The following is a 21,042-nucleotide window of genomic DNA, read 5'->3' as shown; positions in this document are numbered from 1 at the left end:
AGTAAGTTCTTTAAAAAGTTTTGTTTCATGAGGAAACGGAACAAGAAATAACCGGAGCGTCACATGGAGTAAGTTGACAATGAACGTAGGCGTGTATGGAGAGTTTCTTTCTCCGTCATGCTTCGACATGCAACACTGGCTTCTCAACGATACACAGTTCGATCGTTATTGTCTTAAGTCTGCGTTCAAATCTTCGATTATGCTAAGAATGTGTGCTATTGAGCGTATGGAAGTATGTCTCCGTAGGTTTAAAAGGTAAACTTTCAATGAGGAGAACTTAAGCTATTGTTTGCGACAACATGGATGGAACGATGGTAAAGGGGTGGTAATGACCAGTGGTCAGTTGTGTAGCCGAGTGGAACTGGTCAGGACTTTTTTTCCCTCAGAAGTCCAGGTTCCACATGGCCTTGAACTGACCGTCATGCCTCTCTAAATCTTATGCTTCATAAGCCATATTGGATTTATGGCTTTATTGGATTTATGGCTTTATTGGATTTATGGCTGTATTGGATTTATGGCTTTATTGGATTTATGGCTTTATTAGATTTATGGCTTTATTGGATTTATGGCTTTATTGGATTTATGGCTTTATTGGATTGATGGCCATTATGGCTTTTATGGGGAGCAACAGTAGAAGAAGAGGCAAGGGCTGCCGGGTTTACGTGGTCTGAACTGAAGAGAGCAGCCCAAACCCGGGGAGAGGTGTGGATGCTGCCCTTTGCTCCCAGGGGCCACAAAGGAATAATAAGAAGGAGATGGTCTTTATATGTTTTATGGTCTTTGTGGTTTTATTGGCTTTATTGGGTTTTGTGGCTTTTATGGACTACATTTATTGGCTTTATTGTCTTCATTGATTTTTTGGTTTTTTGTGCTGTTGTGAGCTTTACGGGTGTTATGGGTTTTATGCCACACATCAGTCATTTTGACAAATAGGAAAGACAACTCTTAGAGCTCCTGCATTGTGGTACAGAATCTTAACCTTGACCCTGTGTGTCACGTGACCGCTAACCCGAGAGTCTCGAGTTCAATCCCAGGTCCCACTCTGTGATCTCTCGGCGTCCATCGATACTTGAAGGGTGCCGGACTTAGGAAGTACAGGCGGCTGGACATTGAGCTGACGACATCAATTCACACGCCGGGGCTAAAGAAACATCTCAACTCTACTTCATCTATCCTATTTTAAGCCAAACCTTTAACTTGACTTTTAAAAAAAAATCCTGAATCAATCGCATACCCACCCTAAGCCTTGTCCTAAACCTATTAGGTAGTAACGGCAGGGAAAAAAAACCTATATCTATGAACCGTACTGCTCAGTTAACAGCCTAGAAAAAAACTGGATGTACAGTTCATATTCTAGTGCAGATAACTCCACGCTGAAAGTCATGGTCAGTGGAACTTAGAGTGGCTTCTACCCGGGTTCCGAACCTGGATCTTTTACGCAAACAACTCTTTCCACTACCTCTACACCACGTGTACTTTTTTTTTAAGCTGAAAATATGAAAACACGAGGCATAATGAAAGAATATCCGTAAGCATTTCTGTACTTTAAATTTTGTTTCTAAAAACATTTTTTATTACATGAAGCCCGCGGTAAATCAACAATTTTGACGTCATCATTATCTGTGATAAGACCCCCAATTTTTTTTGTGTAGGACAGCAAGCCTTCTGGGAAATCGTGGCCTTCAACACGGCACTGGGGGAGGGGGTGGTGGGCCTTCAACACGTCAATATGGGCTGTAGTTTAGTGTTGGTACTGGGAGAAGGGGGATGGGGGGCTTCAACAAGTCAATATGGGATGTAGTTTAGTGTTTACATGGTGGAAAGGGGGGGGGAGGTCTGATTTACACACTCACATATACCCTAAGCATCATGCATATAGACCCAGGAACACGACCACACTCACACACGTCTCTTTTAAATTGCCAACAACGGGTCAATAATACATACACACAGACACGCTCTCACACACAAACGCATACGCAAGCATACAGCCGTCCAAATCAAACACACACACACACACACACACACTCACGTTATTACTTAAAAATGAAGCCATGAATTCTCAGCATTCATTCATCGTTAACATTGTTAAAAAAATTAAATGTAGGCCTAATCTGGATATTTTTCTCGATCCCTTCCCCCACGCATTCGTCCAAGGATGATGACGTGAGTTAAGAGGGTTTCAAAGTTGCAAATATCATAAGAAAACTGACACTGTAAAAGCGTTGAATAAACAATTCACTCATAAATTCATCATCGACTTCGTGCAAAAATCAAAGGAACTGTGTACGTAGTGTATTGACAAATAGTGGAGCGCTGGTAGTCTTCTAATAGTTAGGCCTACCGTGTAGTTGTAGAGTTCATTTACAAAATTAGGCTACAACAATGGCGTTATTTTTGACGCCCATCATGCATCAGCAGGAAGAGACCATAGTGGGCGTGTCCAATTTTAACAGAGCGCAGGAAAACTTGACATCTTTGAGAAACGGGAGCTTAAACCGGTTTATTGTATTTTAATCTAGTTGATGAATTTTTCAACTAGATCGTGAACTTTAAATCTATCTCATTTACTCAACTACCTCAACCCAAAAAATAATTATGAACTTGTCAATAAGCTGTTATATGTATAACAAAACAATAAACTAGTCAACAAGTTTAGTGACTAGTTAAAACTATGAACTTGTCAATAAGTGGTTAAGTTAATGGCAAGACGATGAATTTGTCGATATAGTTTATAATGGACATTCTGAATCAGGAAACGTTACGAACGTTATCTGCAAACACATGAAGATTTTAAGCTTTAAGAAATTTCGTCGCCTCCGGCCGTTTAAGTTTACTACATAAACGGATCGAGTTTCGTGAATTATGCATCGATTTCAGACTTAGGTTATTGATTTGTGATATTTGCCGGAGGGTTGGGGGCGGTGTTAACAAGCTTGATGTGTCACGTGATTTTATTCCTTACAGTTTCGTCCGCCGTCTTTACTTCCCAGATTGTTTTGTCTGGGTTTTTTTTCTGTTTGAGCTTTCGTTTAAACTACCTTTCTTATAATCTGGCGTTTTCTTTCAGTCTTTTCTCTTCTACTGTTTTTATTTGCCTAAATATCTTTTCTACTGCCTTTAGGTTTTTTCTTTCAGTCTTTTCTGCCTTTTGTTTCTATTATCTTAGCTTTCTAAATATCTCTTTCTGTCATTTTTTTCTTTATATCTATTTCTGTCATTTCTTTCTAAATATCAATCTTTATGTCATTTCTTTCTAAATATCTATCTTTCTGTCATTTCTTTCTAAATATCTATCTTTCTGTCATTTCTTTCTAAATATCTATCTTTCTGTCATTTCTTTCTAAATATCTATCTTTCTGTCATTTCTTTCTAAATATCTATCTTTCTGTCATTTTTTTCTAAATATCTATCTCTCTGTCATTTCTTTCTAAATATCTCTTTCTGTCATTTTTTTTTCTAAATATCTATCTTTCTGTCATTTCTTTTTAAATATTTTTTCTTTCGGACTTTTTATGTCTTTTCTTTAAGCTTTTGCTTTCTTATAGTTTTTCTTTACGTTCTAAAGGTCAGTATTTTCTGATATGTTCGTCTTCTGAGCGCTCTATTGTTTTATTTTTTAAACTTTTTTCTGAACAACTTTATGAACTAATGATGCCAAGTGAAATGGCGACCATGCATTAGCTGATGTTGTCAAAGTTTTATGGAGGTAATTGGACTCTGGCGCAGCAATTGACTGGTTTAAAAAAAACGTTTCTGAAACTGACATGTCAAACTTCAAATAAAGGGGTCATTGAGATTTAAACCCGTAGCCTTGACGTTCAGCTCCACAGCTCTGCACCTCGACCACAGCCCCTCCTCAGTCCTGCGAATGTTTTTAGTAGACTTCCGGTCTAGGAGTCAAGTTCCAGACCTAGCTGAGCTAAAGGGTGGGGGGGGCTCTAGACCCAGTAACACCCCCATTGTCTACGCCACTGTATCACGTGACTTGAAGCTATTTGTCCCACCACACAAGACGTCACGTGGAAGCTTCTAGACTAATGAAATTACCCTGGGAAATAAAATCTTCATTTTCAATCCTACTTTGTTAGTGGATAACGCCCAAAAGGGCGGCGACTCACGCGGGGCGATACTTTGAACCTTCTCGACTAAGATAACTCCACACAGCAGGATGTGTACAAGTGGTCAAGTGGTGTAGTGTACCCATCCAGAAGTCACTGACACACAAACCTAGTGGCGCCACCTAGAAACCTCCGCACCATTGATACATCCGGGACAAAAGATCTCATATCACTCCGCCTGCTGTTCAGCTAGGGAAAATCACTCAGCCACTCCGCCGAGTGATAAAATAAATCCACAAACACAAGGACGTGATAGAAAAAAGTATGTGCCATATTCCATTCCCTAGAGCCACGGAATAATTATCTAATTAATACTTGGGGATGAACGACGGCTGTGTCGGGCGAGTTCATTAATAATAGGGGTGGTGGGTGGTGTCGTGGTTAGCAGGGGGGGGGGGCGAAAATGAACTTTCGGATTGGTTATCTCCCTGTGTGGGTATCTTATTTTGGCTGGGTGTTTGATGCTGGTGTGTTTTTTTGTATGGTTGGAGTCGGGGGCCTAGTACAATAGGGCCATAAAAACATTACATGAATGGGGATATATGGGATACAAGTTGAGCAGTGAGGGAGGGGTGTGGTGGTAATTGAGTACCACGTGATGAGGAGTTTTGGCAAAAGCCCCGTGGTAGTGATGTGCTGGGCTTGTATTTTTGGGGGGATTTTAAAAGTGTTTTCTCACTTGTAGTCGAACTCTGGACCTTGAGGTAAAGGCATGTGGATAATGTGGTTAACGTGTGTGTGTGGTATGTGCATGTGAGTTGTTGGAGCATGTGGGCGGGGTGGTTATGACATAAGGGCGGGCGACTAGTGTGAGGTCATAAACAACTTTGTGTATAGGATGATGTAGAAGTGGGTGCCGTGTCGATATCTAGTGTTACGGGCTCAAATCCATGTCAAGTTCAGTGTTTCTAATTTGTTAGGAAGTGTTGAAATAAAATATCCCATACAAGATTTATATGTTAGGGAGGCTCTGGATTCTTATGTCATTTCGGCCAATTTGGCCATCTAGGTCATTTGTCATAATGTCAGTTTGGCTATTGGTTATAATGACAATATGTCCTTTAGTCATAATGCCAATTACGCCATCAGTTATAATGCCTTAATGCCGATTTGGCCATTGGTCATATTGCTTTAACTTATACTCCAACATCTGAAGCGGTTAGATGGCAGGTGTTACCATGGATACCAGTAGAGATGACGTAAAACTGCTCAACATTCCACCACTTGCAGACACTAAAACGCCGCCCCCCATCCCACCTCCACAAGCTGAGCTACCTGACGAACAAAAGAGCGCGGATTACCATTGTGACGATCAAGTGAATGATAAGACAAGGGAAATTACTCTCACTGAAAAATTTAACGCGCCTCTTAATCTGTCAGTCTTTGGTCTTGAAGGTTTGCTTTGATACGAGAATATCTCTTGTTTATTGTTTCGTTGTTTTTTTTTTTTGGTTTTTTTTTTGTTTTTTTTTTCCCATAACGATCTCTTTTCTATTACTAAATCACATTTTTAAAGTTAGCTATGAATCGAGATTTTAACAAAGTATATAGTTAAAAATAAAGTTTTTGTTTTAAAAAGTATACAGCTGGCTGTGCACACTTAGGCTATGTCCCAAGTAGGCGTGGCGCTGGACAGGAAGTTGAGGTCACTGGGTGGTTTCAAATCTGTTGGGGTAGAGGATGATTTTCGTTTGAAAAATTAACAAAATAAAATTTATTCACGGGGTGGAACAATATATTCCGCTGTGGAAGTGTACTCTGTAGTTGACATTTGGTTTAAAATTCGTCATTATTTAATAGACCCGAATCAAAAGATCAGGAGACAGAGAAAATTAAATTACATCAGGGGACACACAAAAAGCTATCGACCAGCTTCTATCATCAAGCACTGGAGCAGGTTTCCGGAGCAGTTTCCGTAGCATGTTTCCGGAGCAGGTTTCCGTAGCATGTTTCCGGAGCAGGTTTCCGTAGCATGTTTCCAGAGCAGGTTTCCGTAGCAAGTTTACGGAGCAGGTTTCTGGAGCATGTTTCCGTAGCAGGTTTCCGGAGCAGGTTTCCGTAGCAGGTTTCCGGAGCAGGTTTCCGGAGCAGGTTTCCGGAGCAGGTTTCCGGAGCAGGTTTCCGGAGCAGGTTTCCGGAGCAGGTTTCCGGAGCAGGTTTCCGGAGCAGGTTTCCGGAGCAGGTTTCCAGAGCAGGTTTCCATAGCAAGTTTACGGAGCAGGTTTCCGTAGCAAGTTCTGGAGCAGGTTACCGTAGCATGTTTCCAGAGCAGGTTTCCGTAGCAGCTTCCAAGAAACAACTTCTACTGAGTCAGTATTCTACTAAACAGCGTTCTGGAGCCGGTACTACAGCAGTGTCAATACAACAGCTTCAGGGAGCCGGTACAGCAACAGGCCACTTGAAGCAGGAATAGACAAGTTTAAGCTGTCAAATGACAAGTGTACTTGAGAGTTCTTTGTATACTTGGTTTAAAGTACATCTCGTTGTTTCTCGCGCAGCGTGAGATAGACCATTGATTTCTCGAGATTTCGCCGATAATCTCGCCCTGAAGATAATTGTTTTAAAAGGAATTGAAAGTCCATCCCTTTAAATTCTCTGTTCTGTTTAAAAGACATGTTATTATTTTTCCCCTGTTTTTATTTTTTTTCTTCTTTATCCTTGTAATGTGTTTTAATTCTATTCATTCTATGCTTGCGGCTGCTCAAAGTAATTTTGATAAAAAATGTTTCATTAACCAGATTTGGTTTAATTAGCACATTAAAACAGCATTAAGGCGCGGTAGATTAGCCCCACCACCTCCGCCATCAGCTCCCACCACCCCCTCCTCCATCACCACCCCCACCACCCCCTCCCCACCCCGCCTAGGACTGGGAGACATCCAATAGACAGCCTGATTCTAGAGATTTTTTGTCCAATGTATCCCAGCTTGCCATGACGTAATCAAACTTTCGTATGTCAGCCTTTTTTTCCATTATTACCATCTTTTATTTAACCTGATTCCTCTGTCCGTCGTCATGGATCGAAACTGACGATCCAAATTTTGACCACTTCTAGCCGACCAATTTCTCTGAAACTTGGCACGGGGGTGAAGACCCGATGACAATGCATTCTGAAACCGTGGGTAGCTTCTTAAATTCTAGTAAATGTATTCAATACATAATATAGCTACCCACCTTTTTCTTTTTTTTTTTTGGCTATCTAAATAGTGGATCATTATTATATTTAACGAAAATCATTTACTTCTCCTTTGTTATCACATAGAAGCGTGTTATTAAAACGTTTTATATGCAATTTTTGTTTTTGGAACTTCAATAATTTTATTTTTAAATTCGTAGGTTTTTTTATATTTTCTATTAGCGGCTATCTGTGGATGTAAAAGTAGTGTGATTGAACCATAATTCCTTCTAAAATCTAAGCACAACACCGCCATTATTGCTTTGTATTGAGAGATGTCCATTAATTTTAATATACTGCTAGATAATGCCATTTGCATTGCGTTTGCTAATAAGCTACTGGTGTCTCCTGTTATCTGTTTAGCATGGCTAAACTGAGTCTGTTAGTCTGGCTAAGCTGAGTCAGTTAGCCTGGCTAAGTTTAGCCTACCAGCCTGGCTAAGTTTAGCCTACCAGCCTGGCTAAGTTTAGTCTGTTAGCCTGGCTAAGTTTAGTCTGTTAGCCTGGCTAAGTTTAGTCTGTTAGCCTGGCTAAGTTTAGCCTACCAGCCTGGCTAAGTTTAACCTACCAGCCTGAGTCTGTTAGCCTAGCTAAGTTTAGCCTACCAGCCTGGCTAAGTTTAGCCTACCAGCCTGGCTAAGTTTAGCCTACCAGCCTGGCTAAGTTTAGCCTACCAGCCTGGCTAAGTTTAGCCTACCAGCCTGGCTAAGTTTAGCCTACCAGCCTGGCTAAGCTTAGTCTGTTAGCCTGGCTAAGTTTAGCCTACCAGCTTGGCTAAATTTAGTCTACCAGCCTGGCTAAGTTTAGTCTACCAGCCTGGCTAAGTTTAGTCAACTAGCGTGGCTAAGTTTAGCCTACCAGCCTGGCTAAGTTTAGCCTACCAGCCTGGCTAAGCTTAGTCTGTTAGCCTGGCTAAGTTTAGCCTACCAGCTTGGCTAAGTTTAGCCTACCAGCCTGGCTAAGTTTAGCCTGGGAAATTCCTAAAAATATTAAGTCCGCCCCCGCTTGACCCTAATCTAGCTGTTCAAGGTAAATATCGATTTGGCGGTAAGCCATTAGGTAATATATTCCAACACTTGGGAGTGTTATAGAGCATGTTTACTTGTACGACCTGCATTGATCGGCTCATGTTGGTGACTTCAGTGAGGGCATTTCAAGGGTTACAGAAGTAAGGCTATAGTCATCGTTGTCTGTGGGGCTCTGTCTGGGGCTTAGTCTGGGGCTACAGATGTAAGTGGGGCTTTAGTCATGGTTGTCTGTGGGGCTCAGTCTGGGGCTTAGTCTGGGGCTTAGTCTGGGGCTACAGATGTAAGTGGGGCTATATTCATCGTTGTCTGTGGGGCTCAGTCTGGGGCTTAGTCTGGGGCTACATATGTAAGTGGGGTTATGGTCATCGTTGTCTGTGGGGCTCTGTCTGGGGCTACATATGTGGTACAGTGGGGCCAAGTTATGGCTGAAGGTGGGGCTCTTTATGGGGCACTTTGGGGCTTTGTTTCGGAATCTCTCTGTGGCTCTATGTGGGGCTTTGTATGGGGCTCTGTAAGTATCTATGTGGGGCCCTGTGTAGGTCTTTATATGGGGCTTTGTGTGGGGCTCTATTTGGGACCCTAAATGGGGCTCTATATGAGATTATAAGGCTTGGGTATCAAGCCTGAAATGATAATTGTTACGCTTTGGAATTTGTTGTACTGTAATGTAGGTAGGGGGGGGGGCAGCAAAAATGTCATAACGAGAACGAGGCTGGTCATGACCAGACCGAGGCTTGTCACAGCCGGAAGGTCATGTTAAAAACGAGGCTGGGCACTGCAATAACACCGGGATGGAAACGAGGCTGGGTCGTCTGGTTGTCAGATTAAAACTCTCGACGTCAGACCAAAGGCCGACAGGTCAGCCATGATGGAGTATCGACTTGACTACTTTGGATTCGATTAGCTCATTAACTGATAGTTTTTTTAACTCGACTACATGTTAAGGTCAAAAACATTGACAAACAGAAAAAGAAATTTGTTCGTAAAATTTCGTTTACTTTTCTGGCTTTGAGAAAAGTGTAACAGCGGAAATGTCGGAAATGTATTTTTAGATTTGAGAAAGATATTATGGTTGCATAATACGGCTCGTAAGTAGGTCACTAACTTCTCGTTCTCATACTTGCCAGCTAGAATTTTTCAAACCAAATGTGATTTTTATTTTATAAAATCGGTAAAAATAAATAGAAAAGTTACTTCCGCTATTGTTATTTAAAATAGTAAAATAGGCTACAAGATGTAGCAAGCTTAAAGAAAAATATAGCTTAGTTAAATTGGTTGTTTTTTTTTTTATTATTTATTTATTATTATTTATTTATTCGAATTCGTAACAAGTAACGTAGTTACAATATTAATATAATATTAATAGCTTAATTTGATTATATTACTAGTACAGTGTTTATAAACGTTATATTGTAGGTATTCTTGGTATTTTAAAATCGTGAAACGAGGCCTTGTAACAAATAGCCGCCATGCTTTTTTTTATAATTAGGAATCATATCCACAACCATTATTTTAGTTTGAAAATGTATATCTCTCTGGCTAACGAGATTTTGATTTTAAGCGAGAGAGACCGAGACTTGCAAGCTCTAATCTAACTCTCTGCCATCATCATGTTGATACCATGACTTCACCATCATCATGTTGATACCATGACTTCACCATCATCATGTTGATACCATGACTTCACCATCATCATGTTGATACCATGACTTCACCATCATCATGTTGATACCATGACTTCACCATCATCATAGTGTGACACCATCGCGATCATTCCATCATCGTCTTATTGACACCATCATTCCACCATCATCCCATCTTCCCATCATTATTCTTTCTTCTGTCACCTAACCATATTTCCAGGTACCATCATGTTCGTCTTATACCATTTTCCCTACCATGTTCGTACCCATCTTCACCACAATATCTCATCTGGCTAATCCAAACACCGCGCCGATAACTTCACAAATTCTTACCCATAAACCTTGTTTGATTAAACCCAAACATAAATGAGCATTGATTCGTTGTTTCTTTTTAATTTTTAAAAATTGTTTCGTTCTCTATTGAATATATTTTTTAAATGTTAGCTTTTAACATTAAGTAAAATAAAAAATCCAATCGCCCATCTCTCCCGACCTTCCCTATGTCAGTAAAACCAACCCCCCCCCGCACCCCCACCCATTAACTACGGGTGAGCACCCATTCATTAGCGCTGTTGTTTTTATAGTACTCCATTGTTCGAACCTTATCAATAATCCTTGCCAAGGGCGGTAATCGATACCACATTTCAGTCACTGACTGCCATTTAAAAACGGGGGGGGGGGGGGGGAACGTAATAAAATTTAGGACTGGAAAAAGAATAAGAACAATATATTCATGAGTTGATCGCGTTTTACGTCCATACAGAATGTAGCCTACCACAACGGGCCCAGAAATCCGTCGTACATGCGAGTGTTGGGGAGGATGGAGGAGAATAAGTTGTGGTATGAGGTGCACTGAATAGGTTTTGCATACTATAACCTTGCATTGTAGACGGTAGATTTATTTAGCCCTTGTATGCCTATACAAACACACACACACACACACCGGACAGCCTAAACACTGAAAGACCAACCCTAACTGTAAGGACAGAACCTAAACATCGACCGACACACACCAACAAAACCTTAACATTGACCAACTAAACCTAACTATTGACCAACCAAACTAAACATTGACCAACCAAACCTAAACATTGACCAACTAAACCTAACCATTGACCAACCAAACTAAACATTGACCAACCAAACCTAAACATTGACCAACTAAACCTAACCATTGACCAACCAAACTAAACATTGACCAACTAAACCTAACCATTGACCAACCAAACTAAACATTGACCAACCAAACCTAACCATTGACCAACTAAACCTAAACACCCACCAACCAAACCTAAACATCAACCAACTAAACCTAAACATCCACCAATCAAGCCGATGCGCTAATTAATTAAAGCACCAATGAATCACTCAACAAATTTTCTCATCAGTCACTCACTGACGGCCTCTGTTGTTCCAAAGTTCGGTAACTCTTCCATCACGAATAATTAAAGCGCGGATAACTCCTGTTTCCAACTTTCAAAACAAATACGGGTTGTCCGGCCATCAAGTGCATTAATAAAAACAAATCATTACTTTAGCGGTGTCGACTATCCATTAATTACCTGTTGTATACACGTTACCTTTTCAGGTAGAGTTTTATGTTAGGTTTAGGTTTACAATTTGGCAAACTAAATAATTTGTGAGTTGGCAAAGGTGACTCCCACTATGGGACTTAAACTAACTTGTGTGGGCAAAAGCTGAAACACGGACATGGCTGCTGATTGGTCCGTGTATTAGTCACGTGAGCGTCTACTTTGACCTAATATAACATGCAGGCTTATTATCAAACCGAAAATTGTATTTCTCATTAACAAGTTTGTGTTATGTGGAGTTAAAATTACTTTTAATTAGCATCAGAACAGCGGCTTTAATGGAAACTTTTTTTTTACAGTTTTTTGCCTTTTTTTTCTCGATCTAATATAGATTTCACGCGCTTTTCAAAATGAAATCAAGAATAACTAAATTTTATAATTTGCTTTTTGAAGTTATTTTCACGTCCTCAACTTGTTGTTGAAGATTATTTTGTTTCGCTCTGTATTTTTTTCATGTATCTGCGAGTAACTAATTGTATGGTCCGACCATATAGATTTATAACTGTTTGTGAAGTGGGTGGGGAAGGGGGTGGACAAACAGAACACCCGCCTATGTCCTCATAGTGTGCCCTTACATCGGTAGGTATTAAGTAAGTCCGAACTTTGGTCTGAGTTTTTATCTGGACGGGCCTTTTATGAGCTGGTCGCCGGCAATCGTCCAACGTAGCTTGTGTGTGTGTGTGTTTGACTGTAGTTACGTTCTTTCATTGTGCCCTATGTCATGGTGCCCTCTGTCACAGTGCCCTCTGTCATGATCCCCTCTGGCTTGGTGCTATCTTCACGGTGCCCTCCAGAGTTTCAGGCATCTCTTCGTGGGGCTGCGTCGTCGTCTACCACCCCCCCCCCCCTTCCACCGAACGAAGAAAAAAAGTCTGAAAGAAACATTGGTGCCCTCTGTCATAGTGCCCGCATTATACCCTGTAACAGTAAACCTTATTTTATTATGACCTACCTCTGTCCTTTGATGCTCTACCTCTGTGATGCCCCTAATGCCCTAACTCTCTGATGCCCCTAATGCCCTAACTCTCTGATGCCCCTAATGCCCTAACTCTCTGATGCCCCTAATGCCCTAACTCTCTGATGCCCCTAATGCCCTAACTCTCTGATGCCCCTAATGCCCTAACTCTCTGGTACCCCTAATGCCCTACCTCTCTGGTACCCCTAATGCCCTAACTCTCTGGTACCCCTAATGCCCTACCTCTCTGGTACCCCTAATGCCCTACCTCTCTGGTACCCCTAATGCCCTACCTCTCTGGTACCCCTAATGCCCTAACTCTCTGATGCCCCTAATGCCCTAACTCTCTGATGCCCCTAATGCCCTAACTCTCTGATACCCCAAGATGCCCTACTTCACGGAGCCCTCAGATGCACTCTCATGACCCCTCCCTCATGCATGTTTAACAAGCACCCACTGCACGCGCCACCAAACCGGTTTTTACCGGCCCATAAAACTCGCACTGGAACTTCACTTACCTGATGACGAACGTGAGCAGTGATTGGGACGTGCAGGTGTGTGTGACGTCACACTGACTTTGGGCGACGGACCCAGCACATGCGAGACCAACTATGCTCACTGTACCAAGACCGACAACCTATGCTTGATTTGATCTGAATTTTCAACGGCGAGAGCGAGAAAAGAGAGTGAGAGAGATAGAGGGGGTGGGGGGGGGGGGAGGAATAGGCTCATTTAAAAGATCTGATATGTATTTTTACAAAAATTTGTATTTTTTTACAAGTTCAGCTGAAATAATTATGCGATGAATATTTTTTATTTTATAGAGAGCGAATTTCGTTGTTTTTATACGTTTTTATTTTTATTTTACAAACATCGTTTGCTGAGATAATCATGTGTGTGTACAAATAATATATTTTCAGACTAAAATTAACATTGATTTGTTTTAAAGGTCATTTATTTAACTACACGAATAATAGATTTTAAACTAAGATCATCAGATTCATTACAAAGATCATTATCTTCCACAGATACAGACTCGCGGTGGGCGGAGTGGTGGACTTATGACGAGGGTATTTCAGGTACTGAGTGTTAGATGTAGTCTAGACTAAGTGAAAGGGGTAGCTATCTGCTGACATGCTTGTTCCAGGTGACCGGGAGTCCGGCTACATAATGCCGGACAAAGCGATACAAAAAGACCTCTGCGCTCTGTAAAGAGCGGTAAAAAATGTGTCTACGTAATCAAGGAATTCGTCAGAGCTACTGTAGCCCTTTGAGTTCTGGTGTTTTCCTTTGAGCAGCGCTATATTGTTGCCCTTTGAATAGCTGGACTGTTGCCCATTGAGGTTGATGTTGCCTATATATGGGCCTGTGACTGACACACTACCTAGCGGCTTATATTAAAGATATGATGTATATGAGTTGTTCTCTGACATAATGTTCTAATCGCTGAATGTTTTAAACTCACTAACTAACTAGGATTTTTATCGACCCCTCAGGTCCCAACTACTGGGGTCGTATCAACCCCAGCTGGTCCCTGTGTACCAAGGGACACAACCAAAGCCCTGTCAACATCGACCCCAAAAGTTTACTCTACGACCCGTCTTTATCTCCCCTGGAAATCACAGGAAATGCGGTGAGTTGTTGACAAAAATTTTAATAAACACACAAAAAAACGTAGACCTTTGTTTGATTTAGCTGTTAGAGCTTTGTAGATGCTAATTAATGGATTAATTAATTAATTGCCTTCATCAGGTGTCTGGGACATTAATTAACGTTGGGCACACGCTGACGTTTGATGTGGACATGAATAGCCACTGGTCACAAGGGGTCAACATCACAGGAGGTCCTTTGTCTTATTCCTACAGGTATAGTTGATTGGAGGGATAGGGATGGGTTTGGGTGGTTGGGATAGGTTAGGTTGGTTGGGATAGGGATAGGTTTGGGTGTTTTGGGATAGGTTTGGTTGGTTGGGATAGGGATAGGTTTGGCTGATTGGGATAGAGATAGGATAGGTACAGCTTGTTGAATGGTTAGGGATATATACTACTGCTTCGAGAGATAGTAACTGCTAGTTGGGATAGGTATATGTATATGTGGTTGATGGGATAGGGATAAGACAATCTGGTTAAAGGGATAGGGATACAACAACATGGAGAATAAATGTTTATTATTTTAACAATTTGGATATTCATTGTTTTATAGAGATAGATATATGAATTTTATGGCGTGTGGAGGGGGGGGGGGAGTTAAAAAGTAATTTCTAAACGTAATCTTAACATTCAGTTTTTATCACCTTAAAAAAACTTCAGTAATTAACCATAAAAATTCATCCGTGAATCTGAAATTGTCCCACATTTTTAATAGCTATATTAATCGGGTTGTTTTTGTTTGTTTATTTGTTTGTTTGCTAAGGGTGACAACTCAATAAATTCGGTAAAAATTATCCTAGCTTATATGCATTACCCTTCCCAGAAAAATAAAGAGATACCTTGTAAAATAATGATAGTCGACATTTAAGAAATTTATAAAGGTATGGTTGTATGTAGAAGTAGATCAAAATAAATTTAACACCTTGATTACCAGCATTTTAAGAACAAATTAAGGAAAATAATATCTTGCTTATCGGCCTAGAAGGTACATGCAATAAGTAGATCAAAATAAAACGTTGATTAACAGCATTATAAACCAATAAAGGAAAATAATACCTCGATTATAGGGCTGGTAAGTAGGTCACCAACCAGTTCTACGGCTCAATAAAACCTGCTTGAGCCATAGAACTGGTTGGTGACCTACTTACCAGCCCTATAGGCCTAAATAGATCAAAATAAAAGCTCGATTTTCTCCCTTGACAGGGCCGCTAAGCTGAGCATCCACTTCAGCCATTCCGACCAAGACGGCTCCGAACACACGATTGATGGGCGGGGCTTCAGTGCCGAGGTAAGTCCACTAATCCGCCATGGTAGAAAATAAATTGTGATGACAATGTAACAGTCTTTGAAGAATTGTAACAATCACATCACGTGACTGAGGGGCGGGGTAATTTGTCACTATGCTAGCAGCATCCCCCCACCCCCCTACCCTTTACTTTCCTCCTTGTTACAACATGAAAACCTTAACCCTCCCACCCCACCCCCTTGTGATACAATGTAAACCTTGACCTTGCTCCAGATCCAGATATTCGCCTACAACTCTGACCTCTACACCAACCTGACCTACGCTATGACGTCACCACGAGGAGTTGTCTGTCTGGCCGTTCTAGTCAAGGTAAAATTCTATACATATATATATATATATATATATATATATGTGACCTAGGCTACTCGCAGCGCCAAATGTGACCCTGCTCGCAGCGCTAATTGTGACCTTCCCCGAGTCTATCCTGCCCGACAACGCCAATTGTAACGAGTTGAACCACTCATGCTACACAACATCGACTACAGTAGAAAGACTCGAAGATGCAGGTTCGCTATTGATCCTTTTATTACATGAATCAAGAAATGCTTCAATATAACACAATGAATCAACAGAAAGGTTTCAATATAATAGTCTGAATCAACTGACCCCCTAACAGTCCTCACTAGGCTTCATATAACTGAATCCACATGTCTAATGTCCTTCTTAACACAATATAACCAACTTGGTATGTCACACAGACTGACTGATCTAAAGCGAGCGATGAAGAGGGAAGAGCACGAGTTCAGCCGTCCCCTCCTATTTATCCCTTGTATTCGTACTCATCTTCGTACTTGTATTCCTCCGTAATCGATACTTGTACTCGATGTCTCCGACCACTAGTTGCGCAGTTCTAACGTACAGTCCGTGTCATAAACATCTGCATCCTATCAATCAAAGTTGACAGGCCGTCTGAATCCCCTCGTACCGTTTCCCAAAATAGCACGCGTTGGCTTTGAGATTGTTATCAGTCCGATCCAATAAGCCACCTGCTATCGGTTGCGTCAGACTGTAATACTGCGTCTCGGCTTATCGTTCGTTATCAGATTTGTGACTAGTAGCTAGGCCCACCCTAGCTACATCGACCCCTGCCTTTTTTTGTGTGTTTTCAACCACAAACAACGCCTGGCAGGTGCACTCCTCCAAAGTCAATCGCACAATCGTAAAAAAATTCTATTGTTCCACTCACTGTCCACGACGTTCCATTCGTATACGATTGACAGTTATACCTATTTCACATATCAACTGTGTCTACATCGTCTTCCTGAGACACAAAACAGTTCTAGAATTCACATCCACCCTTCTCGTTTGGTGCCTTCACCAGTTCAGTTTTATAGGTTTTTGAACCGTCTGTTCTCATACCAGCGCGACCATGAAAGACTTGATGGTTGCTGACAAAAAATTTCGTCTTCCTTCTGTTCCTCAAACTTCTCCGCGGACCACTTATCTGATGGTCTACTGTCTCTCTGCTTCTGGAAGGAACGGGATCCTCTTTGTTGCCGTTATCCTCCACTTGTATATCGCGGTTGTTCTGTTGATGGTGATATGGTTCCGGGATGGGTATGTAAATTTCCGTTATAGTTTCCGGTTCCCTAATTGTCTTGGATTTCCTTGTGTGTAACTGCTCTTCTTGCCTATTCCAATATTTCTTTAATTGAGCAATATTCGCCCACCGATCCGGTTTGGCGTGATCGATGGGTCTTATCTTAAAGGGGCCACCTGCTACTTTAGGCATCTCCACGACTTGCCATATCTCCTGTCCCCAGAGATCGTGGATTTTGTTTCTGCCTAACGGGTGGCTACGCAGTAATACCCTGTCATTCAGTTTGAGTGGCGGGTCCTTCGTCTGTACCGGCGGTTCCCTTCGCCGTGCTTCATGTTCTAGTCTTTCCTGTACTACCCTGTACATTTCTCTAATTCTTCTCATATGTTCATTCACATATTCCAGTGCGGTGTATGAGCCAGTCATACTCTCCCTTTTTCCTAGGAACAAATCAAGAGGGAGTCGAGCCTCTCGTCCGAACAGCAACATGTATGGCGAAAAGCCGGTTGTGGCATGGGGTGTGCAGTTGTATAGATATACCAACTCTGGGAGAAAATCAGGCCAACGTTTTTTCTGTTCAGGTTCTAGCGTACGCAGCAAATCATGCATGCTGCGGTTGAACCGTTCACACTGTCCGTTTCCTTTCGGATTAAATGTGGTTGTTCTAGATTTGTTGATCCCGTAGTGGCTGCACAGTTGGTTAATTACTTCTGACTCGAAAGCCCTTCCTTGGTCAGAGTGTAATTGTCTTGGTATGCCATATTTGATGAACCAATGTTCTATTAAGACCTTTGCCACTGTTTTGGCAGTCTGATCTCGCGTGGGCACCGCCACCGTCCATTTGGTGAATACATCAGTCATTACCAACACATGTTCCGTCCCAACCGATGATTGCTCCAACGACGTAAAGTCCATAGCCACAATCTCTAGTGGTTTTGTCGCTAGTAGGTGTCCTGATGGCTGTCTCATTTTGACAACTGGCATTTTCGCATGCTGACACCTCACACAAGCCTCACAATGGCGTTTGACCTCCATTTCCATATTGGGCCAGTAACACCTCCGTCGTAATATTTTGTGCGTCCTGTCCTGACCCTGGTGTCCTGCCCTGTCATGTGCCAACCTTAGCACTTCTTCTCGTAACTGTCCAGGCACCACCACCTGGTGTATTGTCCCATCAATTTGGTCATGAATTCTCCGCATGAGAACACCATCCTCTATACTGAGACGGTCCCACTGACTCAGTATTTTCTTTGTTTCTCGACCAAATTGTTCTCTTTCCCTTCTTCCTGGGAATTTTTGTTCCTGGACGTATTTCAATAGCGGTTGTAAGCCACTATCCGTTCTCTGGGCATCTCTTATCTTTTTGTGATTAAAGCAATTAAAATCACTACTGTCCATATGTCCGGGCTCTGTGGATATGTGCTCCACCCCGGTCTGCCCGTTTTGCATTACTTGTACCCCATGAGGGATATCTGTTGACGCTCTGACCTCACATATTCCTGTCAGCGTTTCTTCCTCATCACCCGGTTTCTCGTAAGGATTCCTTGATAAAGCGTCCGCATTGCCATTGGACCGCCCCGGGCGATACTTTATCTCTAGGTCAAAGAGTGCCAATTCTGATGCCCATCGCTGTTCGATGGATCCCAACTTTGCTGTCTTTAGGTGACTCAAGGGGTTATTGTCAGTGTATACCACACATTTAGCACCTAATAGATAGTCCCTGAATTTTTCAGTCACAGCCCATTTTAATGTCAAAAGTTCTAGTTTCATGGCGCTGTAATTTGTCATGTTCCTCTCTGATCCCTTCAGAGCTCGACTGGCATACGCAATAACCCTGAAACCTTGCTTTTGTTGTTGTGATAGCACAGCTCCCAGACCTTTAGAGCTGGCGTCAATTTCTAACCGGAATGGTTTATCAAAGTCCGCGTATCCCAATATCGGCGCCTCTGTCAAAGCCTTTTTCAAGAGCTTAAACGAGTTCAGGCATTCATCAGTCCATAATTCACCTATCAGTTGTGTTTTGCCTTTCTTTTTCTCCTTACTGTGTTTCTTTGTCATTTTGTTTACCAAGTCATGCAATGGTGCGGCAATTTTTGCAAAACCAGGCACAAATTTTCTATAATAGGAAGCAAAGCCCAAGAATGATCTGACCTCTACTGTAGTTGTTGGCTGTTTCCATTCTTTAACAGCTGCAATTTTATCTGGGTCAGTGGCGATGCCATCCGACGAAATCACATAACCCAAAAAATGTACCGATTTCAGACCAAAACAGCATTTGTCTGGATTCAGCTTTACTCCTATCTCCCTGAGACGGAGAAACACTTGTTCTAATCTCTTTAGATGGTCCTCCCAAGTTTTTGAGTAAACTAGAATATCATCCAAATACACCAACATTATTTGAAATAGAAAGTCACTCATAGCACTCTGCATTACTCGCTGGAATGTAGCAGGTGCATTAGTTAGACCAAACGGCATACGGGTCCACTCGTACAGTCCCAGTGGAGAAATAAATGCAGTTTTATGTTGATCGTTGGGGTGCATGGCCACTTGGTGGTAGCCACTAGCCAAATCCAAGGTAGAAAAAAATCTTGCTCCCCCCAACGCATCAAGACATTCATCAATACGAGGCAAGGGGAATGCATCCCTTCTTGTGATATTGTTCAATTTCCGGTAATCACAACACAGTCTTATCTCCCCTGACTTCTTTTTTACCACTACTATCGGTGCCGCATACGGGCTTGTACTGGTTGTAATAATTCCCTTTTTTAGTAGATCATTCAGGTGTGCTTTCACCGCCGAGTAGTGACTCGGTGGTAATCTTCGATAAGGTTGCGCCACCGGCTTGTCTTGTAGTAAGGGTATCTGGTGTTTGATTACTTCCGTGTACCCCAAATCACCCTCATACGAGGCAAATATATCACTGTATTTATTCAGCAATTCATTTAGTTTTGGGTCCTCAGTTTCCGGGAATGTATATGATCGGCCATCCTCTTTCTTCACCTCGGCCGTCACATTGACCGACCTAATTGTTACTTCATTACTGCCGGTATTGCTCAGTTCGATGCACTGTGCCGACCTTAGTACCTCGACGTTCTGTGGTACTCCTACCAGAGTATTAGGCGGTATAAAAATTTCCTCATCCAAAACATTTGCCACTAATCCTTGAACTAGTCCATTTTCCGCTGATGTGTATGTCCGCAGTAACACGACACCTGCCCTCAGTGCGGCGCCACATGGTTCTATCATCACATCACCATTCACACTTCTATCACCAATTTGTAATGTGATTGCCTTGACCGTGTTTGCCGGGACTGCTGTCCTTCCTCTGGTCTTGGCAAACCTGGCCATCTTGGATCCCCGACCTGGTGTGGTCGATCCGACAATATTTGTAAGAAATTCTGGCAACTGGCCAAGAATATTCATGCCCAACAGGCAAGGTATATCTGACACATTTGTCTCTAGGTTGTGTTTCGTAACGAACACCCCAACCTGCTTCAACCTATGTCCTGCCACCACGACATCCGCCAGAAAATAACCACAGTATGGAATGGTTAGTCCATTAGCTGCCGTCAGGCGCATGCATGTGTCAGACCTCAACCTATGGTCTTTTCCTTTCATCCATTTGGTGTAAAAATTTTCCGTGATTGTCGTCACCTGGGAGCCTGTATCCACAATTGCCTTCACCGCGATGTCCCCAATCGTAATCACCATTTCGGGACAGACTCCCATCATTTTGCTTCTTGGGCCATAACCTCGCCCCTCTGTAGCCTGGCCCTGCCTTACAGAGGACGACCGTTTCCCTGGCAGTACCGTGCCATATGTCCGGGTTGTGAACAAGACAAACAAATTGGTCGGCCGTCGGCCGTCCATTGGAGTGATGGCTTGGCAGGACGCGGCCGTCCAACCCGTCCCTGTTTTGTCCCGTTCTTTTCCTGATTCTCAGCTGTTGACCTGCTTTCTAACCTCTCCAAACGTTGGTCAACCTTATCTAGGTGGGCCAACAGTTGAGCCATCATGGTCTCCATCGTGTCGGCC

General features: G+C 42.2%; 1 protein-coding gene across 2 annotated transcripts in view; it reads left to right on the top strand.

The window, feature by feature from the left end:
* Positions 1-21,042, top strand: part of LOC131931985 (carbonic anhydrase-related protein 10) — an 80,206-nt gene that overhangs the window by 49,704 nt on the left and 9,460 nt on the right. For both annotated transcript variants that reach the window (XR_009384418.1, XM_059288838.1), the window contains exons 3-7: positions 13,541-13,591; positions 14,009-14,145; positions 14,265-14,377; positions 15,365-15,449; positions 15,681-15,776. Coding sequence is in view for 1 of the 2 variants with exons in the window: in XM_059288838.1 (XP_059144821.1) it covers positions 13,541-13,591; positions 14,009-14,145; positions 14,265-14,377; positions 15,365-15,449; positions 15,681-15,776 (482 nt within the window). In the remaining variant the exon portion in view is untranslated. The remainder of the gene's footprint in view (positions 1-13,540; positions 13,592-14,008; positions 14,146-14,264; positions 14,378-15,364; positions 15,450-15,680; positions 15,777-21,042) is intronic.

The sequence above is a fragment of the Physella acuta genome, unplaced genomic scaffold (assembly GCF_028476545.2).
Source record: "Physella acuta isolate Inbredline_101_S28 unplaced genomic scaffold, ASM2847654v3 ptg002067l, whole genome shotgun sequence".
In the NCBI taxonomy this organism is placed as follows: Eukaryota; Metazoa; Mollusca; class Gastropoda; family Physidae; genus Physella; species Physella acuta.
The sequence above is the reverse complement of the archived record's forward strand: the minus strand, read 5'-3'. Positions and strand labels throughout refer to the sequence as shown.